General features: G+C 43.5%; 1 protein-coding gene across 4 annotated transcripts in view; it reads left to right on the top strand.

The window, feature by feature from the left end:
- GRM7 (glutamate metabotropic receptor 7) overlaps nt 1–23455 on the top strand; it is a 266715-nt gene that overhangs the window by 79361 nt on the left and 163899 nt on the right. For all 4 annotated transcript variants that reach the window (XM_035546872.2, XM_050712778.1, XM_035546870.2 and 1 more), the window contains exon 2: nt 9980–10196. In XM_035546872.2, the coding sequence (XP_035402765.1) occupies nt 9980–10196 (217 nt within the window). The remainder of the gene's footprint in view (nt 1–9979; nt 10197–23455) is intronic.

The following is a 23455-nucleotide window of genomic DNA, read 5'->3' as shown; positions in this document are numbered from 1 at the left end:
GTGCTGGTCATATCTCATCCACAAGATCTGCAAATCAGTAAAGTTTTATTGCCTTCTTAGTTTATGAGCAAGCCAGCCAAAATTCTTAACAATTTAAATATTTCACTTAAAAACACAAAGTGCAGAAGTTTTGTAATAGTACGTGTTCTTTTGTCTTTACTATCAACTGTATATCTGATACAGCAGATAAATAATTTTGCTTGCCTATGGGAATTGTAAGAGGTTCCCTATGCCAGAACGTGTGTGTTGTGTAAGCTGGAGGGAATTTTGGCTTCCATAGGAAATGTAGAGCCTGGTGTCCATCCTGCACCCCTGCAGCAGGGGACCCTTGGTGGCTGAGGTCCTGGGGGACCTGCTGCCAGCTCGGGGCCTTGTGTCTGTGCTCACCCAGCCTGACCCCTCTCTGAAAGAAAAATCTTTGTGTATTTATGGCTAGAAATAATAGTTTTTAAAATATTAATTTTTGAGATTAATGTTATTAAATGAAAGTATAGATAAAACAAGATAAAATGTAAGAAAAATAAATAAAAATTGTTTGCTTCTAAGAAGTGATCATTGAGAAGCCATCTTCTTCATGATTACATAAACACAACTTTATGCCCAGAGAGAAATTTCCACATGCAAATCAGGCAACTGTGTACTGAAATATCTTTTTCCATTTCACTGTAAATTCAATTACTGGCTTCTGGTCTTTTTTGTTTGTTTGTTTGTTTTTCTTGGCAATTTTGAAAATGGATATTCAAGGAATGCTTTGGAAAAAAAAAATAGTCCCAAAGTGGTCTTGCAAACACAAATAATATCTGCAAACAAAAGGAATGCTTTTTTTCATGTCGTTGCTGGTGTGCTGCCACAGGACAGCTGATCCCACTGAAATGTTAAAGAATATGACATGTCTTTTCAAGAACACAGGAGCGTATTTTTGTCTCCTAAAGGAAGTCTTAAATATGTATGAAGCTTTTGTGTCCAAGCTACACGATAGACTGAGATTTTTATTTAAGCAATTCCCTAAAGGGAAGACAGCGAAACAGTTTAATTCCATTTGGGCCTCACCTATTTCTAAACCAATGTGCGATACTGACAGTGCTGCTGAAGGCCTGTTCTGCCTTCCTCAGAGGTATTCTGCTCTTGCAGTAGCAGTACGGTGGGAACTGTTCTCTTTTGGGACAGCCTGGTTCAAAGATTTCCCAAAGTTGTTTGTAGGGATCAGAAACTTTCTGAATTGGTTTATAGACCCTGCTCAGTGGGACTTGATTATAAAGAATAGTCTTAGCCCATGAAAAAAAGTTATTAGATAAAGTATTGTTAAACGTTTAAAAAAAAAAAAAAAAAGGCGCTTTCTGGAACTGTAAATCTCAAAGCGCTCAATAGAGTAGGTTACATCAATACTGGTGCTTTGCTCCTCTGTTAGTTCTCTATTTGCAGTAGGTTCTTGACCAGGTCTTTGATTGCTACATATTGCTACGTATTACCGATGAAGGGTAATGTAGGCGGGCTTGACTTAGGAGCGAAAGCCTGGAATTGCAACCTGTAGATGTTACTGTCCACTTAACTCTTGTACCTCTTCCTGTTGGAAACACATTTGATCTGACTTCTTTTTTTTTTATATTATTTTTTTTTATTCCTTCTGAAAAGAATAGCAGTTTATTCATGTGTATTTACAGTTTTATGGCAGTGCTGAAGCATGGGGACTAGGTAGCTGGTTGGATGGGAACAGGTTAAAGTGACTGCAGTCACAATAAATGGGACAGTCTTGCTCTGCAATGAATGCAGTGTCATTGAAGAGATTTCTTCAAAATTTTATTTATACCTGTGTCGGAAGAGAAGTGAGCCTGTAAGTTCATTATAAATTGATTCATAGTACAAGAATTTGTAGATCTTAGCCACTTGGAATACATTTAGTAACACAGTTATCTGTCTTTGTGTGCCTGTGCACCCTAATGCACAAATTTGACAACTGAAAGTATTAACAATGAACATATAAATGGAAAATTCTCAGAGCAGGATATGTAAGCTTGTTGAGACAAGTGTCTGTTCTTATTTGTGAGAAGGACGGCAGTATGTACAGCCTCATAAAGGGATGAGATACCTTTCTTTGTGCTAAGACCTAATTTTCATTAAATTGTGGTTGCAAGTCATCTATCCAATGTTCTTTTAGCATTTAAAAGCTGAGAGCTCACCTCACATTCTGCAGATACAAAAGCCCAAGCTGTGCCATAAGCTCACAGTTGTCACAAATAGACCTAGCCCTAGGCACAGGTCATCGATGAAATATGAGGATATTTCCTATTTGTGGACGTCTCTCATAGTAGTAGATGGTGGGTTTTTTTCTTCCTTCCTGTTTTCTAAGTTGATAAAATGCTCCTGTGAGCTTTGTGGACAGTACTAATTGCTATAATTATTGTTCCCTTAATTGCTTCAATTATTTTTGCTGGAATAATTCATATGAGTACTTTCCTATTCTAGAAAAGGAAACAGAAGTAACCTTGTAGATGTGGAAAATACTCCCAGCTTCCCACTATAATTCAGGTTGATACTAATACTTGATTGTCATGATGGTTATGCTAGGGATGAAGGATGATTTATGTGCCTGGAAATAGTCTCTTTCATACGCTCTTCTCAGGTTTGAATTAAACTCAAAACAAAAAACAAACAAACAAAACACCTTGAATTGGACACTAATTGAACTGAGAAGGCCAGTGGCATTCATTTTGTATTTGAGAAAACCAAAGCGGCCTTGGAGGTATTTGCTTCAGTAATGGACTGTCTCCATGGCAGCACTGGCAGTCAGGGAGGGACAGACACAGGAGGTCCCGCTAGGCAAGGCAGTGCTCTGGAAGCACCAAGGTGCTGCTGTAGGAGGTCCCGTTAGGCAAGGCATTGCTCAGGAGGCACCAAGGTGCTGAGGTAGGAGGTCCCGTTAGGCAAGGCATTGCTCAGGAGGCACCAAGGTGCTGCTGTAGGAGGTCCCGTTAGGCAAGGCATTGCTCAGGAGGCACCAAGGTGCTGAGGTAGGAGGTCCCGTTAGGCGAGGCATTGCTCTGGAAGCACCAAGGCGCTGCCTCCTGCTCCAGGCCGCCCGCTGGGGTGCAGGCCCATGGTGCAGCAGTGCCTCGTAACGGCCCTGTTGGGGTCTGTTACTGCCCTGTTCGTTTACAGTAAGTCCTTTAATAGGACTGGTCTTCCCTCATAATTTCCACCCAACAATCTGCATGGAGCTTCAGATGTTTATTCATTATGTCGTGAAACTGAAATACGTGCTGCAGTGCAAGACAGTTCGGTGAGATGAAATTACGCACCGCCCCTGATGCTACCTTATTCTCCTGTCACAGTGTCACTCCCTGACCATCTGATACGGAGAGGTCCACACAGCAGTGACCTTGTCTGGCTTTTCACTGATATGTCAAGAACACTTGTAGTTCTTCATAAATTGGGAATTTTGCTACCCCACTTGGAAGCCCCAGAAAGAAAAACGAGCTTGCATGAGGTTTGGGAGCTCTGACGTAGGCCCTCAGCTGCAGAAGCTGAGCACTTCTGAAAGCCTCTCTCTTAAAAATGGAGTTTGAGTGATATGTTGTCCTTTTGGTCTATGAGATCAAGTTCAGAGAAGACCCACTTGTCTATCAGCTGAAGTCATACTGCTGGACAAGTGGGGTGAGGTGGAGCTCAAACGGCATGGGGAGGCTTGGCAGAAGGGGCCAACACAGGCTGAATCTATGTACATGAATCATTTATTGAGTTTATTTTCTTAGTGTTTCTTTTTTCCTCTTGAAGATATTTCTGTTTTATTAAATGCACTTCTCCTTCAGGCTCAGCATCTCATTTGTATTTGATGTTGTTTATATTTGTGTGTCTGTACCTTATATCTATCCAATTTCCTTGTAGGTGATTGTGTTGATCTCTAATACATCATTAGGAATTCATTGTGGGATGAAGTAAAAGAGGCAGTGATGTGAGCAAACAGGACCCTGTCTGAACACCAGGAGCTTTAGTAATTGGTAAACAGAGTGAGAGAAACCGAGGTGAACCATAAATAGATTCATGTTTTTTGAAAAAATTGTTATACAAATGCCCTCTTTAGATATGCTTCTTCTGTTTGCTGCTGAGAAGTTGCTCTGGTGGTGTAACTTCTGCGTGCAGCAACAGGTTTGCCATATGTTAACACCTTATACACTACGGCAGAGCTGTGGAGAAATAATTCTTATTGTTCTGACAATTGATTTACATGAAAGCTTTTTTTTTTGTAAATTGTTTTGCCTCATTTTCTAATTGACATTTGATTCTTGAGTGTAAAAATCAGCTTGAAATGCACTACTTCTGAAATTTCATAATAAAGCATAATAGGGAGGGATTATCAAAGCACTTTAGTAGGATTTGTTCTCATCATTATCCAAGGCTGTTGGAAATATTATTACCCAGTCTTTTAAGAGCCCTAGAGGAAGAATTGCAGCAATATTTGTTGTCGTATGCACCTTTCAGGAAAGACCCCCTGAAATCAGGCACATGCTGCTAGGCAGGCAGCACGAGACAATCCACCCCACGCTGCTGGTGTGCCAGCACTGAGCTTTCAGAAGGGCAGTGGCAGTACTTATTATACATCCCCCGGGCCTGTGCCGTGGGGCTGCAGGTGCCCCGGCACACAGCCGAGAGCTCTGGCCACGCGGTGCCCGTGGGTGTCAGCTGCTGGAGAAACAGAGAGGGCTCTAATTCCCACAGCAGCCTGGTGGGGATCAGCAGAAAGACTCTCTTCTGTTGTCTTTGCAAGCACTGGGTCACTGGTCTTGTTTTGCATCTCCGGTGAAATGTTCTTCCTATTGGGAACAATGCGAAAATGTAAAAAGCGTAGGTGAGTTTAGCCCAGAGAAAGCAGCTAGCTAGAAGCTTCAAATACTTTTTTAATTCAAGGCAATAAAAACAATTACGTGCAGTTCACAGGATGCCGAAGCTGTTTGTTATGCAATTTGAGATGTAAATGGTGAACAAAGAGTAGTTGTACTAACCGATGATTAAATCCTGACACGAGAAGTTTCTACATGAATAAAATCTGGGACCTAAACAGATTTAAGGTTGTTAGTCATCCATCAATTCACACCAAAGAGTTTAGCAGCCAAGTGAAAAGTCTTCAGGCATCTTATTTGTGCAGAGTGAAGTTACTGGCAGGTTTTTGCAATTTGTGTAGACTGACACTGACCTGTCAAATCAGGAAGGTTCAAGAGGCTTTATCAGAGTGGGGTGTATATATTTTTTCCATTGTCTGGAAATCATATTAATGAAACTTAATAAGAAGTTGAAAGTAAAATTGCAGCAAACTGTGAACTTAATATTACCCTGGTGGGAGCTCATTAATATCTCGACAGGTATACTCATGCATTATCTTAATTGCACATGATCCTTCAGAAAATTGCCTTTTCTCGAGTTTTCTGATGACTGTCCTTTGGTGAGGGGGTTCAGGTGCACCATTTCATTAGTCTTTTAATAAGTTACTGAAAAGGCAGCCTACTGCACTGACAGGTCAGTTCTTGGCATGTCCAGTGGGGGTGTGTATGGGGAGAAAAATGGAAAATGTGCAGATTTTTCCCCTTGAACCAACCCCCTTCAAAACTCAACAAGTTTGCGTTCAGTTGCCTTTTACTCTGAAATGCAAAGTTCTGCACCCGATGTTGGAAGGTGTTTAATGCTGCGAGCAGTGACTTGGAGCCCATCAGAGATGTGTTTTATTCTTGGTGTTTTCTGGTGTGGCTTTTGGTGCCACTGCTCACAACACAGGCCAGCTTTTCAAGCAAGGCAACCAGGAGTGGTGCAGGGATCCAGAGAGAGCTTTTCATTAGCAGAGGTAGATGAGATTAATGAAGAATAATGCTGAATGGTAAAAATAAATTAACATTAATTAATCACTGACTAATGCAATGCTCCCAGCATTAATCATTCACTCCTATTGAAATCAGAACATCAGCCAGGCAAACGGCACAAAAAACTCCGGTGTGTGACGGTGTTTGCCATAGTCCTGTAAACACAAAACTGCTTTCGTGAAAATCTGTCTCCCGCCTCCGAAGTCTGCTTACCCATCTGCTGACACCTGGGTGTCCTCCAGGAGGCTCCAGCTATGGTCCTGTCCTGCAGTGGTGCTAGAGTCTCTGTGGCTGGTCTGTCCGTCACCCCCAGCAGGAGGCACCTCCTGGGAGAACGGAGCAGCATCCAAAGGAGGGGCACAGCCCTTTCTTACTGCCAAGAGTAAGGGCTGGGGGATTTTTATCCCCTGAGCTTTATAGATCACAACTCTTCTGCCAAGATTTTAGAGCCACTTGGAAAGTGGAATAAGGTTCCCTAGAGCTTTCTGATGTTTCCAACATGTTTCAGAGCAGAAAATAGAAAAATGCGATGGAAGAGAAAGCTAGCTTCTATAAAATAGTTTTGAAAGTGAGATGATCAAAGACAAGTAGCAGATTTTACCAGAATGAAAGACACATAAATCATTTAGACGTGACAGACAAACATTTGACGGGTTAATTAAAAATAAATAGAAACACTCCATGCTATGATCCTGACATGAAACCGTTGTAACAGTTGCTGGGTTTGTTGCCATCGCAGTCCTTCCCATGGCAGCAGGACGTGGTGGCTCCAGCTGGGCCACTGCAGAACCAAGAGGAGAACGAGTGTGGCTGAAGGGAAGAGGAGTGGTGTGTGCGACTGCCTGTAAAAATGGGGAAAGACACAGGGAAAGGGGAAGCACAAAGCCTTTATTTAGGTGCTATCTATTCACTCGGGAAGTCTGTTGAAAGGCGTCAACTCGCCAATCTTTTGTGTGTGCAGGTTAGCCAGTACTGTCTGGTACTGTCTGATATCAACAACAAAAGCAAACCAGAGAAAACCGGCAGTGGTTGGTGCATGCCAGGACATTCAGTGGGCACGCTGCGTGGCAGTAGGACTAGGTTTGGGATCGTTCTCACTGCTCTGGCTTCGCTGGCGTTGCCTTGCAGCTCGCTGTGCCTTTCATTCTTTCACCCTGAGTCTATGCATGCAGAGGCGGCTTCCCTCAGTGGGACTGGCCACTCAGCACCCTTCTGCAGTGCTAAAGGCAGGTCTTACAGACTGGCCAGGCAGTTCTCCCTCTGTCCAAAGAGACGGAGAGAGAAGAGATGGCTAGTGAAAGTCCAGCTGTTCAACTGTGTTCCTGTGTGGATGGCTTTACTCAGGCTTTTTCTGCAGCTTGGAAACTGAAGTCCAGGCAGTGCACACGCAGCCACTGCGCTCCCGGCCCCCGCAGCAGGGTTTTGTTTGCATGATGTGTGGCCCTGGGGTGAGCCACGAGCTGCAACCTCCTGCCTCGACGTGGCGCTCTGCCAGTCCTGAGAAGCTCCGTGAATGCTTGGGGGGGTGGACCAAAGGGATGAATTCAATAACCAAAGAGTAATCAAACTGCAGCCCATCTTCTTTTCATTCCCCCATGCATGTCCCTTCTTGTATGGGGAGTCCATCGTCTTTGGGAACGGAGAGCATCAAAGTTTGGCTAGCTCGGGGGCTGGGTCTTGGTGAACTGACTATTAAAAAGGAGAAGAAATGCCAAACTGTTGGGTTTTAGCTGATGTAACCAGATGTTTGGTTTGCACATCAGGGATGTGCCTAGGTGCGCAGGAAGGAGTGTGGGAAGGGAAAACAGGTGTCAGACATGCTCTGACATACCGAACAAAGTTGATCTCTAGTGGCTTTGGTCTATGTTGCAACCATTTAATTACTTTTCTTGTCTTATAAAAATTCTGTTCTTCAACTCTATATGTTGCTTTTAGATGTCCTCTAAGAGATGTTGGTAGAAAAAAAACAATATATGTTTTTAATACTGAGGTGATTTAAACAGCCAGAAGTGTTTAATATTTTATAGACAGAGGGAAAAAACTTAAAAGACAAAAGGTCTCCTAAGTAATATAAGCACCGGAACAAATTCTGTGGAAGCTTTATTTTTTGTAAAAGTGCAGAATATGGTCCTTTTGATTTTCAGTTGACAAAGCAGTTGTTTACAAGTTGGAATACAAACACTTGCCACGGATAAAATAAAATCATATTTCATCCATCCTTTTATTTATAATTAAAAAAGCAGCACTTGATTCTCTCAGTGTGACTCTGTGTGTGGGACTGTATGGTGTGTACTGGATGCTTGTCTAATTAGTAGTGGGTAAAGAGCCCCCACAAAGGCAGCCTGGATAACTGGCCCACCTAATGCCAGCCAATGGCCAGATAAGTAAAGCCGGTAAGCAGCCGAGCTAGCTCCGTTAGCTGCATTGTGCAAATGAGAAGAGAGCTATCCTAAAATGTCACCAATCATTTATTACAACAGTGATCATGGGCACAGACAAATTAAGGATTCCAATTAGTTTTGAAGGCCAGGGTGCCCAGTACTTTCTGTGCAACCCTAAGGTGCAGATTAAAAATCAAGAACCCTGATAAATTGTTGTAATCGATCTATTTGTCTTTGAGAGTGGTCCCCAAGCTTTGCTGGCCCCTAGGCAAACCACTGAGCAAATAAATCATGTAACAGTGGTCAACACCATGCTGGCTTCTTCCCGTCAGCCTCAATTTTAACTTTTTTTTTAATTTTCTGTGACTGGAGCACTGGCAGGGTGCTGTCCGCAAGCCATGGATCTAAAAATAAATCCGGCAAGGCTTTGTAGACGTCTGCTGTCTTGCATTAAAAACCTAACGCTCCCAGCTGCCTGGCTGTGAAACCAGGGGATGTGCAGCGGGTGCCGTGGCACGGGAGAAGGACAGGCCCCTCCGAGCAGCCGGGCTTCAGGTCTTGGGCATCCACAGTGACAGTCACCAGCCGCGTTTCACTCTGGGCTTCTGTTGACTGGTGCCAAACAGATCCTAAATAAGCCATGTGCTATGGCTTATCATGATTTATAATAAACCGGTAGATACTACCTTTCAAATTGGGAACATCTCTACAAATGTCTGTGTATTTGATAGTTTGGATAAATTCTCCTATCTGCTTGGTCTTCAGCAGCAATTCTGCTTTTATTCTGCTGTGGTCGTTGCTAATGTACGTACGGGCATAGAGCGTAACCCTGGGAAGAGCCACGTTTGCTCTCATCTGCTACTGACCTCTGTGGGCAGGGAAGGCGCCAGTCCCTTGCAGTACTGAGCCTGGGGAGATATAATGTTGACTCTTCTGAGAAGGCAAGAGAGCTAATAAATACTTGTGGAAATGCTGTGTGGAGAGAGAGTATGAAAATGCAGAAGATGCTTGTACTGAGGCATGAAATACTGACCTTTCCACAGTCTAAAATCATTATATATGGTCATGTTTGTGTATATTTCAAATCTTTTTTTTCCCTCTTTGGCATCTCAAGTGAGAGTTATGGAAGGCTCCTTAAATTAAGGAGCAGTCCCAGACTGTTACTCAAGCAGTTGCATAATGTGTTTGGGGATTAACATGCTGTCAGCTTGATAACTGCTTTGGGGCCTTTGTTATCGAGGAGAAAATAGCCCTAGACAATATTCTAGTCTCTCTGCTATAAAAAGTAACTTGCAGTCTCCGTCGCACACTGCCATGAGAAGGAAATATTCCAGAGACTGATGAAGGCTCCTCCTGGCTTTCAGTCAGTGAGGACAGGTCTAGATTTCACTTCTGCTGAATTCAGGATCCCAAATAACCTAATGCTAGGAAAGCCAGACCACCAATAAAAAGGACATAGAACAGAAATGGTTTGTGTGCACTGTATTTGATTAAGGTTGCCTGAAAGGAAGACGTTATAAATGTAACCGTGTGCCATCATTTTATATTGACTAATGACTTTTTTTTTTATAACTTTCCATTTGAAGTCAATTAAAAGATCATTTCTTTATTTGTATGTTCTAAAGGAACATGGCAGAGAACTGTGGATTGCTATAAGGAAGGTGAACTGAGGCTCAGTGGAAGCTAACTACTGAGACAAGTGCAATGTGTATGTGAATGTGTATATTTATCAGAAATTATTTTTTTCTACAGATCCCACAAATCAGTTATGCCTCAACTGCACCAGAGTTGAGCGATGACAGGCGCTATGATTTCTTCTCACGTGTGGTTCCTCCAGATTCCTTCCAAGCACAAGCAATGGTGGACATTGTGAAAGCTTTGGGATGGAATTATGTGTCCACTTTGGCATCTGAAGGGAATTATGGAGAAAAAGGAGTCGAGTCCTTCATGCAAATTTCCAGAGAGGCAGGTAGGCAACGCCCACCCTCCCCCCAGAAAACGCTGCAGAAATAATTGATGTTATTTTGTACCAAATGTTATGTTATTTTTCTAGAACATATATTTGATTTTAAAGTTGTTCCAGTTCTTTGCAATGCCTTTGTAATAGCTCCTAGGTGCTCTCATTCCTAAATTGCTTATGGAGTTTCAGAAAGTTTGAAATGTTAGTGGTTTTCAATCATTTCTGGAGAAAATAGAAAACCCTGAGTTTTGTCAAGCTTTCAGTACCCCACCGGACAGCATTATATTATGTTGACATGGGTAGAAGACAGATTTTAAAGTGTTTAGCTTTTATCTCTCCACAGCTAGAAATTCTTTGAAGACTGCCTGTTACTAGACATCGACTTGTGTCATACTATCACTGTTCGTGTTTCAGATCGCTGCCTGATTGTGTTTTGCTTTTCTTAAGCATTTCTCTTGACCGATTCAGTTGAGAAAATTCATACATTTTACCTGAAGGCTCACAGATTGCTGGCCTGGGTTAAGGAGGCGAGAAACTCAGCAGCGTGGTGTGAGGCACATCAGGCCTTTGGTGTGATGCATCATGTGCATCATCTTTTTCTTGTTGCTTGAATGTTTCATTTAGTGGTGTCCCAAGAAGGACAAAAAAATGAAAATAAGCATTTTCAGTGTGCTGGAGAACGTCACCACCTGTCAGAGGACATGAAAATGCTGCGTCTTGTGCTTCGTGAGGCTTATGGTATAGAGTGGAACCATCATAATTTTGTTGACAGAAAACCTGCTTTTACAATTTGTGTTCTTGTTCTGACTCACTACGTAGAGCAGGCCTGCCTTGAAGGTGTGACTGCTGTGTCAGTGTGCTCATATCCTTGTCTTGGTGACTTACTCTTCAGGGAAAAGTAGTTTTAAACTTCCCCAGAGATGACAAAACATAGGAGGACTTTGGATGGCACTTCAGGGAATACAGCTATAAATCCACGATGAGCTAATTTGCAATGCAGAATCATTAATGTTTATAAATTGAAATATTTGAAGTAGGTTCCTGTGCTACGTAGAGAAAATAAGCAGAGGATGTCATTCGGTAGCGGTGATATATGTAAGGCCCATCTCCAGTAAAGTACACTGATGTACACTAACATGGTATGGAGCACTGGAAACCCATCCTCATTTTAAAAGAATAAGATCTATTGTATTCCCTAAAGGAATTTGCAGATGTACCACCCTGTAACTTCCCTGGCATTGCATTGTATAAAAACAGCGTGACCCGAGCCACAATCCACTCACAGGATTTCAGAATTCACCAGGCAGGTTGCTGAGTGCCTGCCGGTCGGACACGAAAGGGCCAGGGCAGGACAGGCTCTCCTCCGGGGCAGCCCTGGGAGGTTTGCACTTTCCCTGTGGTTGCAATGCCAGCACCACGACGAGCTGGGCTTCGGCGAATTGTCTGCATGCTCAGTGGGGTGCTGCGCCTCGCTCGCAGCATCAGCAGAGGAGCGCGCAGAGAGGAGGGCTGCACTTGAGAGGAAGGGGTTTTGGAGAGGAGAACTGGAATTGTTGCATTATGTTGATATCACAGGAGGAACCGATATTTGCATAAACTCGTCTGTTCGTTTGAAGGCATATTTATGTGGTGTTAAAGAAAATGTTTTTTGGATTTAATACCATAGGAAGTGACAAATACCAGTGTTCATTATAATTTAAAATTTACTTTATTTGCAAATATCCACTGTTACAAAATCATATGTGAAATGTGTTCTCTACGTCAAGGACAAAGCTCTAGCTGAATAATACTGTATCACTTTATAGACTTTCTGTAGAATTAAGTTAACGATAGGAGCTGTTCATGTAGTCAATATGTAATTCAACGTCCTTCATATAAAGAAAAAAGCACAAAACCAGAAGAATAACCTGCTTAAAACAGCTTTGCATGCAGGGTGATATAGGCCGTACCTACAGGATTAAGACATGAAGGTAGATATTGCATAAACTTTCCTAGTGACACGCAGCCTGTCTTGTCTGGAAATGCGAATAATCCCATCCCCATGCTGCCTCCCAGTCGAGACAGCAGCCTTGCCTTCTTAAGGTTGCACTGATTTTTTTTGTGCTACACAGATAAAGCTTAGGTGAAGTTCTGAGTGGATTTAATACCTGCCAACATGTTCCCTGTTATTTTAAAGCCCTGAGAAGTACAAGAAGGTCCTGCTGTATATAAATACAGAGAGGCCACACAGGTGATGGGCAGGCCATCAGGTGAGTGCTGCAATGCCAGGGGCTGGAAGGAGCCTCCTGTGGAAGCAGTGAGCAGCAGTGTCCTCACCAGCTGGTGGCTGTGGTGTAGTTGGCAGCTCCTCCATCAAGCAATCCAAAAACATCTGAGTGGCCCGGGGCTGGGTCTGTGGGAGCACGCGACGAGCAGCCCCCCCTTCCCCTACTGACAGTGAGGAAATGGGGCAGAGAGCTGGTGGTAGCCCCACTGCTGCCGTGCCGGCCGGGGGGTTAACGCTGTGCTTGGGGTGCCGACCAATGCTCCTGCTAGTTACAGAACTCGTGCTAGAAGTGATAAAAATGCAGCAAGAGCGGCAGGAAGTTTTTGCATAGCCAGAAGACGCAATCCTCCTGACGGCCGGGGAGGCGGTGGGCTGCCTGCTCTTCCCTGTGGGAAGGAGAGGAGAGGTGTTTCAGTTCTAAGTCACAGCTTTCACCTCATTTTCCAGTTAGCTGAGAGATGCAATATTCATCAGGAAGAGCTGTGCGATGTTTAGAGCATTGTCCATCTAGTTTTCTGCTTAGTTTTCGGTCCCATTTGGGATTTGGATGCTGTGTGTATTACAGCTTTCTGCTCAAATCAGTCACCAAAGCCCGCGAAAGGCTTTGCAGAAGCACCGTGGCTGTGTGCAGACAGACTTGCTGCTGGGTTGTGGAGCGGAGCAGGAGCCCAGTATGCAAGCAGATAGCTCAGTGAAGCAGTGGCAGGGTAAACCCCCTGGTGAAAGCAGGCCACGCACGACGTGCTTGTTCAGCCCCGGCTGCGTTACCCTGCCTGGGCTGGGACACGGAGGTACAGCGCTGGCTGCCTGCAGCCGGCTGTTTGGGGGCTTTGCTGGTGCAAATGGTGCCGGTGGTGACCCCCTCTTTGGGAGCAGAAGCCGCGCTGAGGAGCAGAGCGGGAGCGGTGGCACCGCAGAGGTTGGGGGGACACTTCTCAGCGCCATGGCCCCTTCGGGCCATCCTCGTCTGCCAGGGACAGGAGCAGCCCTGGAGCCGAGGTAATTAGTCAAAGCCTGAGACGTGCTGGCAGTAAGCAGTCATCGTTAGCTCTCAGACGGTTGCCTTGGATCTCATAATCAGTGTATTTTGGCAGAAAAAAGATTTAGTCCATAGGTACCAACGCGCTTTACTATCTTTGGCCTCAAATCTGTAGCAGGCTAATTATCCTAAATTCAGTGTTTCATCCAGACTTGTTTCTGATTCAGTCAAGATCTTAGGAGTTGCAAGGATGAGTAGAAAGCATTATCCATGCTCAGTTTTTAAATATGCTCTAGTATATAATGGCTTTGCTTGATCCTAGGAGTTAATAATTCTTCACAAAGTGACTTTTATTATGAGTACTTCAAGCGAGTTTGAATATGTCATTGTGGCAGGAGATGAAGATTTGAAACATGCTCTGCAGTCTGTGGGATTAATAAATTAGGGAATGCTCTAATTACAGAAAATCTAAAGGACAATTTCAGATTATTAATGAAACTACTGAACGCTTGAATTTCAAAGATTAATTCATCTTTGAATTTTTTTAAAGATTAATCTGTACCAGAAGGTTAATTGCGATCTGTAAAAAATATATATATTGAAGTCGTTAGCAAAGACCACTTGAATGCCTCCTACCAGATAAATGAAAGATCTAGTATACATTTATTCATCTTTTCCTCTCCCCAGATTGCCCAGTTTGACAGATGAGTACCCTGGCTGCTTCTTTTGTGGAGACTTTGGTGCTCAGTCTGCAGCCCAAGCAGACACCACGTGGATCTGCAGAGCCAGGCTTCCCCTGCTGTTACCTCTCTCTTCTGCCTTTCCATAACTCAGTTGTCCAAAGTGCCGCCTCAGAAATAGGTATTTCCCTTAGCGAGGCTGCTTCTGAGCAGAGTTCAGGTTGTTTGCAGCCTAGACTTGTATCATACAGAGCAGCCTGTCCGTAAGGGTGTGTCTTGTCTTAATCTGCAAACTAAGAGTCAGTCTCGATGTTCTTGTCCTCAACCCTTTCTAAGGACTGGCGAAGGAAAATTCTGGAGAAGCATGTCTTCTTTCTATGTGTACTAAAGACGAGGGGGAAAAAAAGATTAAAGCTCTTGTGCCAGAGGGCTGATACGATTATTTTATATACTGAAGTTTTTACCACCACCATTTAGTTGTGGTGTCACATTTGTTAAAAGGCTATCATCACCTTGACAGAACAAAAAGGCAGAATGAACTTTAATCCACTCTCACGTAGGAAGCACAACACTTGCAACAGCCTATTTATCTTCTTTTCCATTTTCTCTCTTTTCTGAGGACTTTTTTGAAATATTCATGTCTGTAATTCCTCTGTTTCTATGATCCTCAAGTGCTTCTGTTACATAAGGTTGGGAATATCTGCATGCGGCAGGGACGGCTGAGATGCACGAGCTGCAGGGACTGAATTAGGAACAGAGTAAACATCAAAAACACTCATTACCAGGGCAAAGAAGGGACCCCTGAAATTTTGAATCCTTAATCTTAATAATTAACTGTTGTTTTTTATTTCTTTTTCCCAGCAGTGGTACCAAACAGTATTTATTTTCTGTCCTCCAATTTAAACTTGAATTTCATTTTGTTTTTCCAGCTTTATATTTGGTAGTAGAAACCATGTATGCACACGTGTGTACCTATATGAGACACGTGGTCCTGACACCTAACAGATTTGAAGTGTCACTCCACCTAAATCAGATGAACCATTTTTTCTGTGTGTGCCATTATTATCTGTGCATTAAATGGCATGGGAGCGTACACAGTTAAAAGCCAAAAGTTGCTATATCATCCTCAGTGATTCACACAGCATTTTTTTAGGCTTTTGTAGATCTGTTCAACTGCCTACTATGATCATGAATCTGTATTTTTGTAATGAAACTTAATTTTTATGCTTTCTTTGAGAATCCCATTAGCACAAATTATTGCTGGATAGCATGAGAGAGTTAAATCGTTGCTGTGAGGGAGTATTACAAACAGACAGTTTCTGAGAAGGGAAAGGAGACTATTTTGTCTGTCTCAAATAGAGTACTGATTCCTATCGCCAAGTAGAAACTCATGATTTTTATCATTTTACATTTTGATGTTAGTGAAACCTCTCCTTTTTTTTCTTGATCCATCAAAGCACTACCGAATGCCTTTAGAATACATATTGCAAGGAGCAGTTGCTTTGCCACCCAAAAAAAACCGAACAACACAAGGTTTGAAGGAGCCCAGAAATGAGAAAGGAAGGTGAAAGGAGTTAGTGATGCCGCCCTGTTGTCCTGTTGGAATTGTGGGACTGAAATCCTTGACCTGCTAACACCAGCGGGACGGCGCCTTCCCAGCAACAGCTCTGCGAGAAAGGGTGCTGCGGCTGCCGCAGCAGGTACACACCTGGGAGTTAACAGTGACACTGCACGCTGTCCTCTCGGTGCCCCCACACAGCATCTGCAATGTCCGAAATGTACGATTTGTGATTTCTTTGTGACAGCTAACAGGATCCAACTTTTAGCAGCTACTGTTCCCATGTTCATTTGCCTGACTCACTGCTTTGAAAGCAGCGGGCTGAGGCGTTCTGTCCACCACAATCACTGTTTATTTAGCTGAAGGAATAGCACTTTGCAAACTGTGCTCATTGAATCTCTCTCAGCTAGAAGCAAAGGGGCAGAAACCTTTCGTTGTAGTGTTTCAGCCAGAGCAAAGGGTTGAGCCAAGGTGTTGGCAAACTGCTCTATAAATCTGGTTTTGAAGTGCAGTCCACAAGCCATCCTAAGAAGGCAGATGCTCTCAGGGCAGTGTTTGGTGTACGGATGTGGTGCTGTCATCCAGGGACGAGCATCTCCCAGCAGGGCCACAGTCCCCAGTGCTGGAGAGGGAGTTTGTTTGGTGTCTTTGCCTTCGGTTGTGTTAAATGATTATTCTTTGCAATGGGAGTGGCGTTTATTCATTTTCTAGTGAGCCTGGATCAAATACAGCGAAGATAAATATATAAACCACTAAGAAATGCTTTCCATTTTTCTTTCTATTTTCTCAAGCATTCATGCATCTGCCTTGTTTGGTGTTCAGTGACATTACGTTAAATATGAAAACTGTTACTTTCCTTCTTCTGTTTTGTCAAGTCACAAATGTTTTGGCATTTCAGAAAAAAGTTGAGAAATTTCTAATGTTGCACCAACTCATGTTGTGTGCTGCAGTCTGTCGGGTTTAATAGGTTGCATACTACAAACGTTATCTTTAAGGTCCCTTCCAATCCAAGCTATTCTGTGATTTTTTTATATTCTGTCCTGTACTGGTGGTAAGATGATGGCAACATCATTACCAAGATCTTGTAGTTTTTATAGAGGTGTGAAAGCGACAGTAGCGTGATTTCTAGAGTATACAGCATTCTCATATGAAATCTTGTCAGATTAATGAAAACACTAAAACGCCCGTTTGTTTCAGAAGCTAGTGAAAATGCCTTGCATCTCCTTGGCTGCCAGTTTAACTTCCATGAACAGAGATTTGCTTCATTCCTTGCCAACAGAAATATTACAAATAATTTACAGAAGGATTTTCTTTTAACTGTAACTGATCTAGTAGAAGATGCACTGGACTTTATCCTCAAGGGGGCTTTGGATTACAGTTCTAGTTTAATAGTATCCTGATAGCGGGAAAGAATAAGCAGCACGCAAAGCAAAGCGTACTTCTGCAAAGTGAATCTTGCTGCTGTGTGCACACTTTGGGCTGTGCTGATGTCTTTTCTGAGTAGCTGCTGTTAGAAGTGATGTCATTTAGAGGAGGGAAGAGGTGATGTCCTTAAGGTGGTGATTGGACTTCTGGCTTCACTCTGATATTGGCTAAAACACATCAGTTGCCTGACTTAGATGCCGAGAACCCCTCTGGACCCCTGATTATCAAAACATTGTGAATGCAATCTTCATCTCCTTAGCAACGCGTCTTCCTACCTGAGACGCAGCAGATTTCCTGAGATAGTTGACTCAGTTCCCTGTGTAGAAGTGAAGAGTGATGAGACCTGAGTTGCCCTTTGGAGCCATCTATTTCTCTCTGTTGGCTACACAGGGAATATTGGCACCAAGTAGAAAAATGAGATTAAATAATTTGTATTAAAAAATAATCCAAGCATTGGTATATATATATGATATGTGTATTTTCCTATCTTTTGTCATCCTTGAAAATAAATGCATGGTATAGATTTATAAGGTTCTTATGATCTTGTTCAGGAAGGTCCTGAAGCTGATGGGAATTAGGAGCACGTGGTTTCGATACCTAAAAATACTACAGCATCAGGCACCTGTCTGCCCAAATAGCGTTATAATTCTGAGATGAAACTAGCAGGGGTCTGAGTAATTCTTCCTTCTCAAATAGACTCATGTAAAATCAATAAAATAGAGTTTGGGGAGAAGGAAGGAGATAGATATGACTCTATGATTACCTTAGTGTCTGCTTATGTGAAATTTGAGACCAGTTCCATGCTGATACATGCAGAAACTTGCATTCTGTCCTTTTAAATGATCTCACACAGCTGGTTTCTTGGCGAAGAATTTAACTATTATTGGATAGCTTTAACAGGCTGTTGTCACAGTTACAGCATAAGTTACTTTAATGATAAATATCTGCCTTTTTATGGCATTTATTGAACATTTGGAGATTGCTTTTCAAGGAACAGAATAAAATTGAAATGAGCAAGTCTTGTCACTAAAGAAATAACTGTCAGCATCCTTTAAAAATGTTACCCCAAATTTAATAAAACATTGCTTTTGTGGTTGTGAAATATATCTTGTGGATCAGATGGAAATAAGTGATCGGTTAAGTCTTTGTTATTGTAAAGCAGAGAAATACATCACTGAGAGATGCATTGATTTCATGGAATCATAGAATTCTAGATCATAGAATTCATAGGATCATAGATCATAGATTCTGTTCCCGAGTTGGAAGGGATCCTCAACGATTATTGAGTCCAACTCCTGGGTCCCTAAAGGACCACCTCAAAATCAGACCATGCATCTGAGAGCGTTGTCCAGATGCTCCTTGAACTCCATCAGGCTCAGTGTTGTGCCCACTGCCCTGGGCGGCCTGTCCCAGTGCCCGACCACCTCTGGGTGCAGAACCTTTCCCTAACACTCATCCTGACCCTCCCCTGTCCCAGCTCCATGCCGTTCCCTCGGGTCCTGTCGCTGTCCCCAGAGAGCAGAGCTCAGCGCCTGCCCCTCCGCTCCCCTCGTGAGGGAGCTGCAGGCCGCCATGAGGCCTCCCCTCAGCCTGCTCTGCTCTGGACTGAGCAAACCAAGGGACCTCAGCTGCTCCTCACGCATCCTCCCCTCAGGATTGTTCACCATCTTAGTAGCCCTCCTTTGGACATTCCCTAGCAGTTTTACATCTTTCTTATACTGTGGCGCCCAAACCCACACACAGTACTCGAGGTGAGGCCATGCCAGCACAGAGCAGAGCAGGCCGATCCCTTCCCTCGACCAGCTCCAGTGCTGTGCCTGAGGCACCCCGGGGTGCGGTTGGCCCTTTTGGCTGCCAGGGCGCCCTGCTGTTTCACAATCGGCTTGCTGTCGATCAAAACCCCCAGATACCTTTCTGCAGGGCTGATCTCTAGCATTTATTTCTATTTCTACCAGTAGAGTTCGACAGCCTCAGGGAATGCTCCTGTATTTTGCAATGCGTGTGTCCCATGATACAGAAGTGACAAAGTTGCTTTGGTGCAGATTCAGTAAGTTATTCACCCCAATCCAGTTTTTGTTTTATTTGTTCTTTGGAAGGCTGTCTGCATCTCAAGGGAAGTATGTTCCCCTTGGTAAAGACAGCAGTGTGAAGCAGAAACAGAGAAGCAACAGCCTTCATGTTCTGCATCCATTTTCTGCTGGGAAGAGTAGAAATTTGCAACAACAGCAACAAAGCTGGTGGAGCCATTAGGAGAAGGGAGAAAAAGTATGTTAATGTGCATTAAGAAGCTTGAGGAGAAAGTCATAGTGAAGTTCAAAAGCTGATGTTTTGGGGATGAGCGGTAGTGGGGCAAAAGAAGAGTTTGGATATACTGAGCAATAAGAGGAAGGAAGGAGTCTGTGGAAACAGCAGGACAGGTGTAACTATTAGGAGAAGGAGAGATGAAAAGCCATAAAATGAAAGTTGATAGAAGTGGCTGGAGCTGGAAAGATTGAGTCACAGCAGGAAAAAAATTCTATGAATAAGGAAGACTTGCCACAGAGAGTGGGCTAGAAAATTATATTTATTTCACAAAAGAAAAAATTAACAATTTCAGAAACAGTACTGACTTTGATTCTGAAAACTTAAAACTTCTTGAGGATGAGATTTAAAAAAAAAAAAAAAAAAAAGACTTTGGAAATAATTTTTGTGCTGGAGGACAGTGAAACCAGGCTTCCTCAATGATCGCATCCGAGTGCCTTTGCTCTTCACTGCGCCTTTTTTCAGCCTCCCAGCCTACCCAGGGGGAGAACCAGGAACTGCGAAGCCTGGCTCTGTTTCACCTCCGCCTCCAGTGCCTATTCCAATGTGTGGTGCGAAGTGCCTTGTCAGTTTTCCTGAAGGAATAAAATGAATTTCACAAACACCTTCTGCAGAGGCAGCCCCCGCTGTCATTTTGACTTTCCCCGTGGAAAATAGAAATATTATGATTACACTGAGATTTTCTCATGGGACATGTCTGTTTTGCAAAGTAGGATAAATTTGTTGGAACATCATTTTGGACCAGTTCTAAATGCAGTTCTGCATCTGAAAGGTAATATATAATCTAATGCAGCAAGTTACTCCAGTTTCTGTCGTTGAAATCCTGCATCCCAGAAGGAAATACAAAATATTGCCTCGTCTTGTACCTTCCATACTTCACAGTCCCTTTTCACTTTGTGCTAATGCAAAGAACAGCTTTCATAGCCATGGGGGAGTAGCAGCACATAAATAATTCTAAGATGCATCTTCCATCATGCAGCCTCCCCTGCATTCTTCATTCCTTACCCTTCCTCAGACAACAGAGGATAACAAACGGCCTGAACTCTTTGCACTCTGGGAAGATTGCGCTCGTGCAATGCTAGGGATCTTGTGGGCAGGCTAGAAATAGTCCTTGGCCTGGCTCTGAAGCCATCTAAACCTTCCTTAGACCAGCCTCCTGGTGCTGAAAAAAGATCAACAAGAGAAAAAAGCTGGTATATGCACTCCATTTGGCAAAAGCACAGCAGGTATGTCATAAATTGTGATCAATTAAGTTTATATTCTTTCTTATGTGTTCTTAGGGAATTTGTTTAGCAAGACAGTGTTTGAAATACCTGGACTACTTGTTGTAGTACAGGGTTGCATATTCAACAAGATATTTTAGCTGAGAACATGCAGTACTGCATTTTGAGTGGTTTACACATGTAGTCAGGACTGTGAAGATACAGATATGTGTAGCAGCCTGTTCTGTTTCCTTTCCCTTTGGAGTTTCAATAGCCATGTTTTCAATAGCCGTGTTTTCAGTCCATAAGGAATAAAAAGGCCGTCTAACTTTTCTTTCATAGTAGAGACTATTGGCATTATTGTAACGCATTACGAACCTTTTTTATTTAAACCAAAACCTCATGCTGACAATACTGCTCCCTCTTTCAGGGCTGGTCCTGTGTGGTGTGATGCTGCAGGTGTTCCAGGCAGCAGCACCCTGTCTGACACGACAGCAGCAAACTGCTCTGGGCAAATCGTGGTGCTTTGTGCTCCCTGCTCACATCATTAACAACAACAAAGACTTAGGAAGTGTTTCATTGTGTAAACTTGGAGATGAAACAGGCTAAACTTTGGGTAATAGAAAGGCAACTCAAACACCCAGATATTTGCATGAAATTTGAATCAGATCTTATGCTAACACTGGATGCTGCAGTGCATATTTGAGCTGTCTCCTTACTAATGATAAATGGCAACAGTTTGCTAGGTTGCTGTTTGTCTGGAAGAGCCCAGGTATGACAGAGACCAGGCATCTGTATTCGGGATTTGTTTTTAAAATAAGATGTTCGGTTTAAGGTTAGACACGTATGTTGTCTCTGCAGTCTGCTCAGTGTGCATAACTTGCAGGAAAAGCTGGTGCAGTCCGGGTCCCTTAGGGGCTGCAGCTCCTCTCCTGAGCGAGCAAAGGCAGCCTGACGGGGGACTTAAATGCGCTGATGGAGCCGCTCAGAGCAAGTCATGCTGCTGCTCTGTCGTGCACAGGGCTGGAAGCAATCCTGATCGGATTTCCCAGGGCAAAATGTTCTTGGGCTTTGGTGCCGGTCTGTCCCAGTGCTGCTTTGCGAGGGCAAGAGCCGTGTTCTTCTAGTGATGGTGCAATGTGAGGAATGGACACCACAATGAGAGAGCCAGGAGGTGCCAGCCCAGCTGCCAGGGTGCTTGGTGGTGCTCCTGCAGAGCCGGGGCAGGTGGCACCACGCCGACCCCGGGGACACAGGGCCTTCAGCAGCGTCTGCACGGAACAGAACGCGCTGCTGGTGCGGGCTCAGCTCGTGGGATGGGAGCTCGCTTCAGCCCTGCTCGTTGTCCTGGTGCCAGCATGTCCCTGCTAATGGCCCGGCTCTGATGTTGTAAGGGAAGTGGCTGTCTGGAAGAATAATTGGCGTTTTCAGGTTGCTGCCCTGCAATAGGCTTTATCCAGACGCAAGAAGTCTGGAAGTTGCTATCTCAGGCTGCGGTCAAGAAAATACTCTCTTTCAACATTGGTTAGAGAGAAATTATGATTTAATTCCCTGAATGTATTTTGTTTCCCCCATAATTTCACTGATCCATATGTCTAATTGACCCTTTAATTAACTCTCATTTTATCTTATATCTGTGTTTTGTCCTTTTCTAGCCTAATACTTATTTTTCCTTAGATCTCTGTTCTCTCTTTGTAAGTACCGCCAGCGTTGTCCTTTGGCCCCAAGGTGCTCTGCTGCTGCAGGAGCCCCCCAAGGACACGGCTGAGACTTGAGCAGAGAGGTGGCCGTGCCCTGCCCAGCTCAGCAGATTGGCAGCCCTCTGCCCTCTCTGCTGCTCCCGCGTCAGCCCAGAGGGCCAGCAGATCTCACTGTCCTAGCTTTGCTCTCAGACAGTCTCCCCTACCTAAGCCCCTGCACTGTGGCATCCGTGGTACAACTGCGTTGGCTAAAAGGCCTTTACAAACCAAGCGTGACCGAGCCAGCATACTCTGAAAACTTGGCAGTAGTTAGTTATGGTTATTTCTAATGATCAGCATCGACAAGGCCCACATTTAGCTGTGTTCATCAGATGTTTGTAGAAGAGATGCCTTCAGATGGAGATCTGCACTGGCAATCAGGAAATCAACTAAGCTTGTAGTGCAGAAATCCAAAATATAGTAGCTTTCCTGCTTAGAAAATGAAGGATTTCACTTACATGACCATGTTTTAGGAAGACTGCAGGATGAAGATGTTAAACAGCAGGAAGCTTTTTTTAACAGATTCTCACTGACTTCATTACTGTTTATATATTTCTTTTAAAGCCAATTTTATACCCAGGCAAAAGAAAGTCTAGACAGATTGTCTAAAAACTTCTACTGGCTATAATTAAGATTATACGGCTGGTATATCACTGGTGGATAACATGTAGACTGGTTAAGAAACGACCTTCATTTCTGCAGCATATGCCTTTTGCCAAGTTTGCTTTTATTATTCTTTGTGATTGCTTTTTTCATATCTGACTATTGCAATGTCAAAACCAAATCCCACTTGAAATCTTGTATTTGGACATCTGAATCTATATAAAGGAACGGGAGTGCCTTGATTTTTTCCAAAGTACCGAGCTTTCGTGGTTTCCATTAAAATTGATTGGAGATGCAATTGCTCTGTATGCACAGAAATCAATCCAGCCTGGAACAGTTGTCTCCACGCTTTGGCCTTGGCATTCATGTAAGGTAGGAGATTGACAGCCCTGAAAGCTGAAGCTCTGGAGCTGTAGTGCAGCAACCTGGTGATGTGTCTTATCAGAGACGAAATCCCAGAAGGAGTCATGCTCCCGGAGAGTAACACTATTCACTTTGATAAATAACTCATCTCT

The sequence above is a fragment of the Cygnus atratus genome, chromosome 10, assembly GCF_013377495.2.
Source record: "Cygnus atratus isolate AKBS03 ecotype Queensland, Australia chromosome 10, CAtr_DNAZoo_HiC_assembly, whole genome shotgun sequence".
Taxonomy (NCBI): domain Eukaryota; kingdom Metazoa; phylum Chordata; class Aves; order Anseriformes; family Anatidae; genus Cygnus; species Cygnus atratus.
The sequence above is the reverse complement of the archived record's forward strand: the minus strand, read 5'-3'. Positions and strand labels throughout refer to the sequence as shown.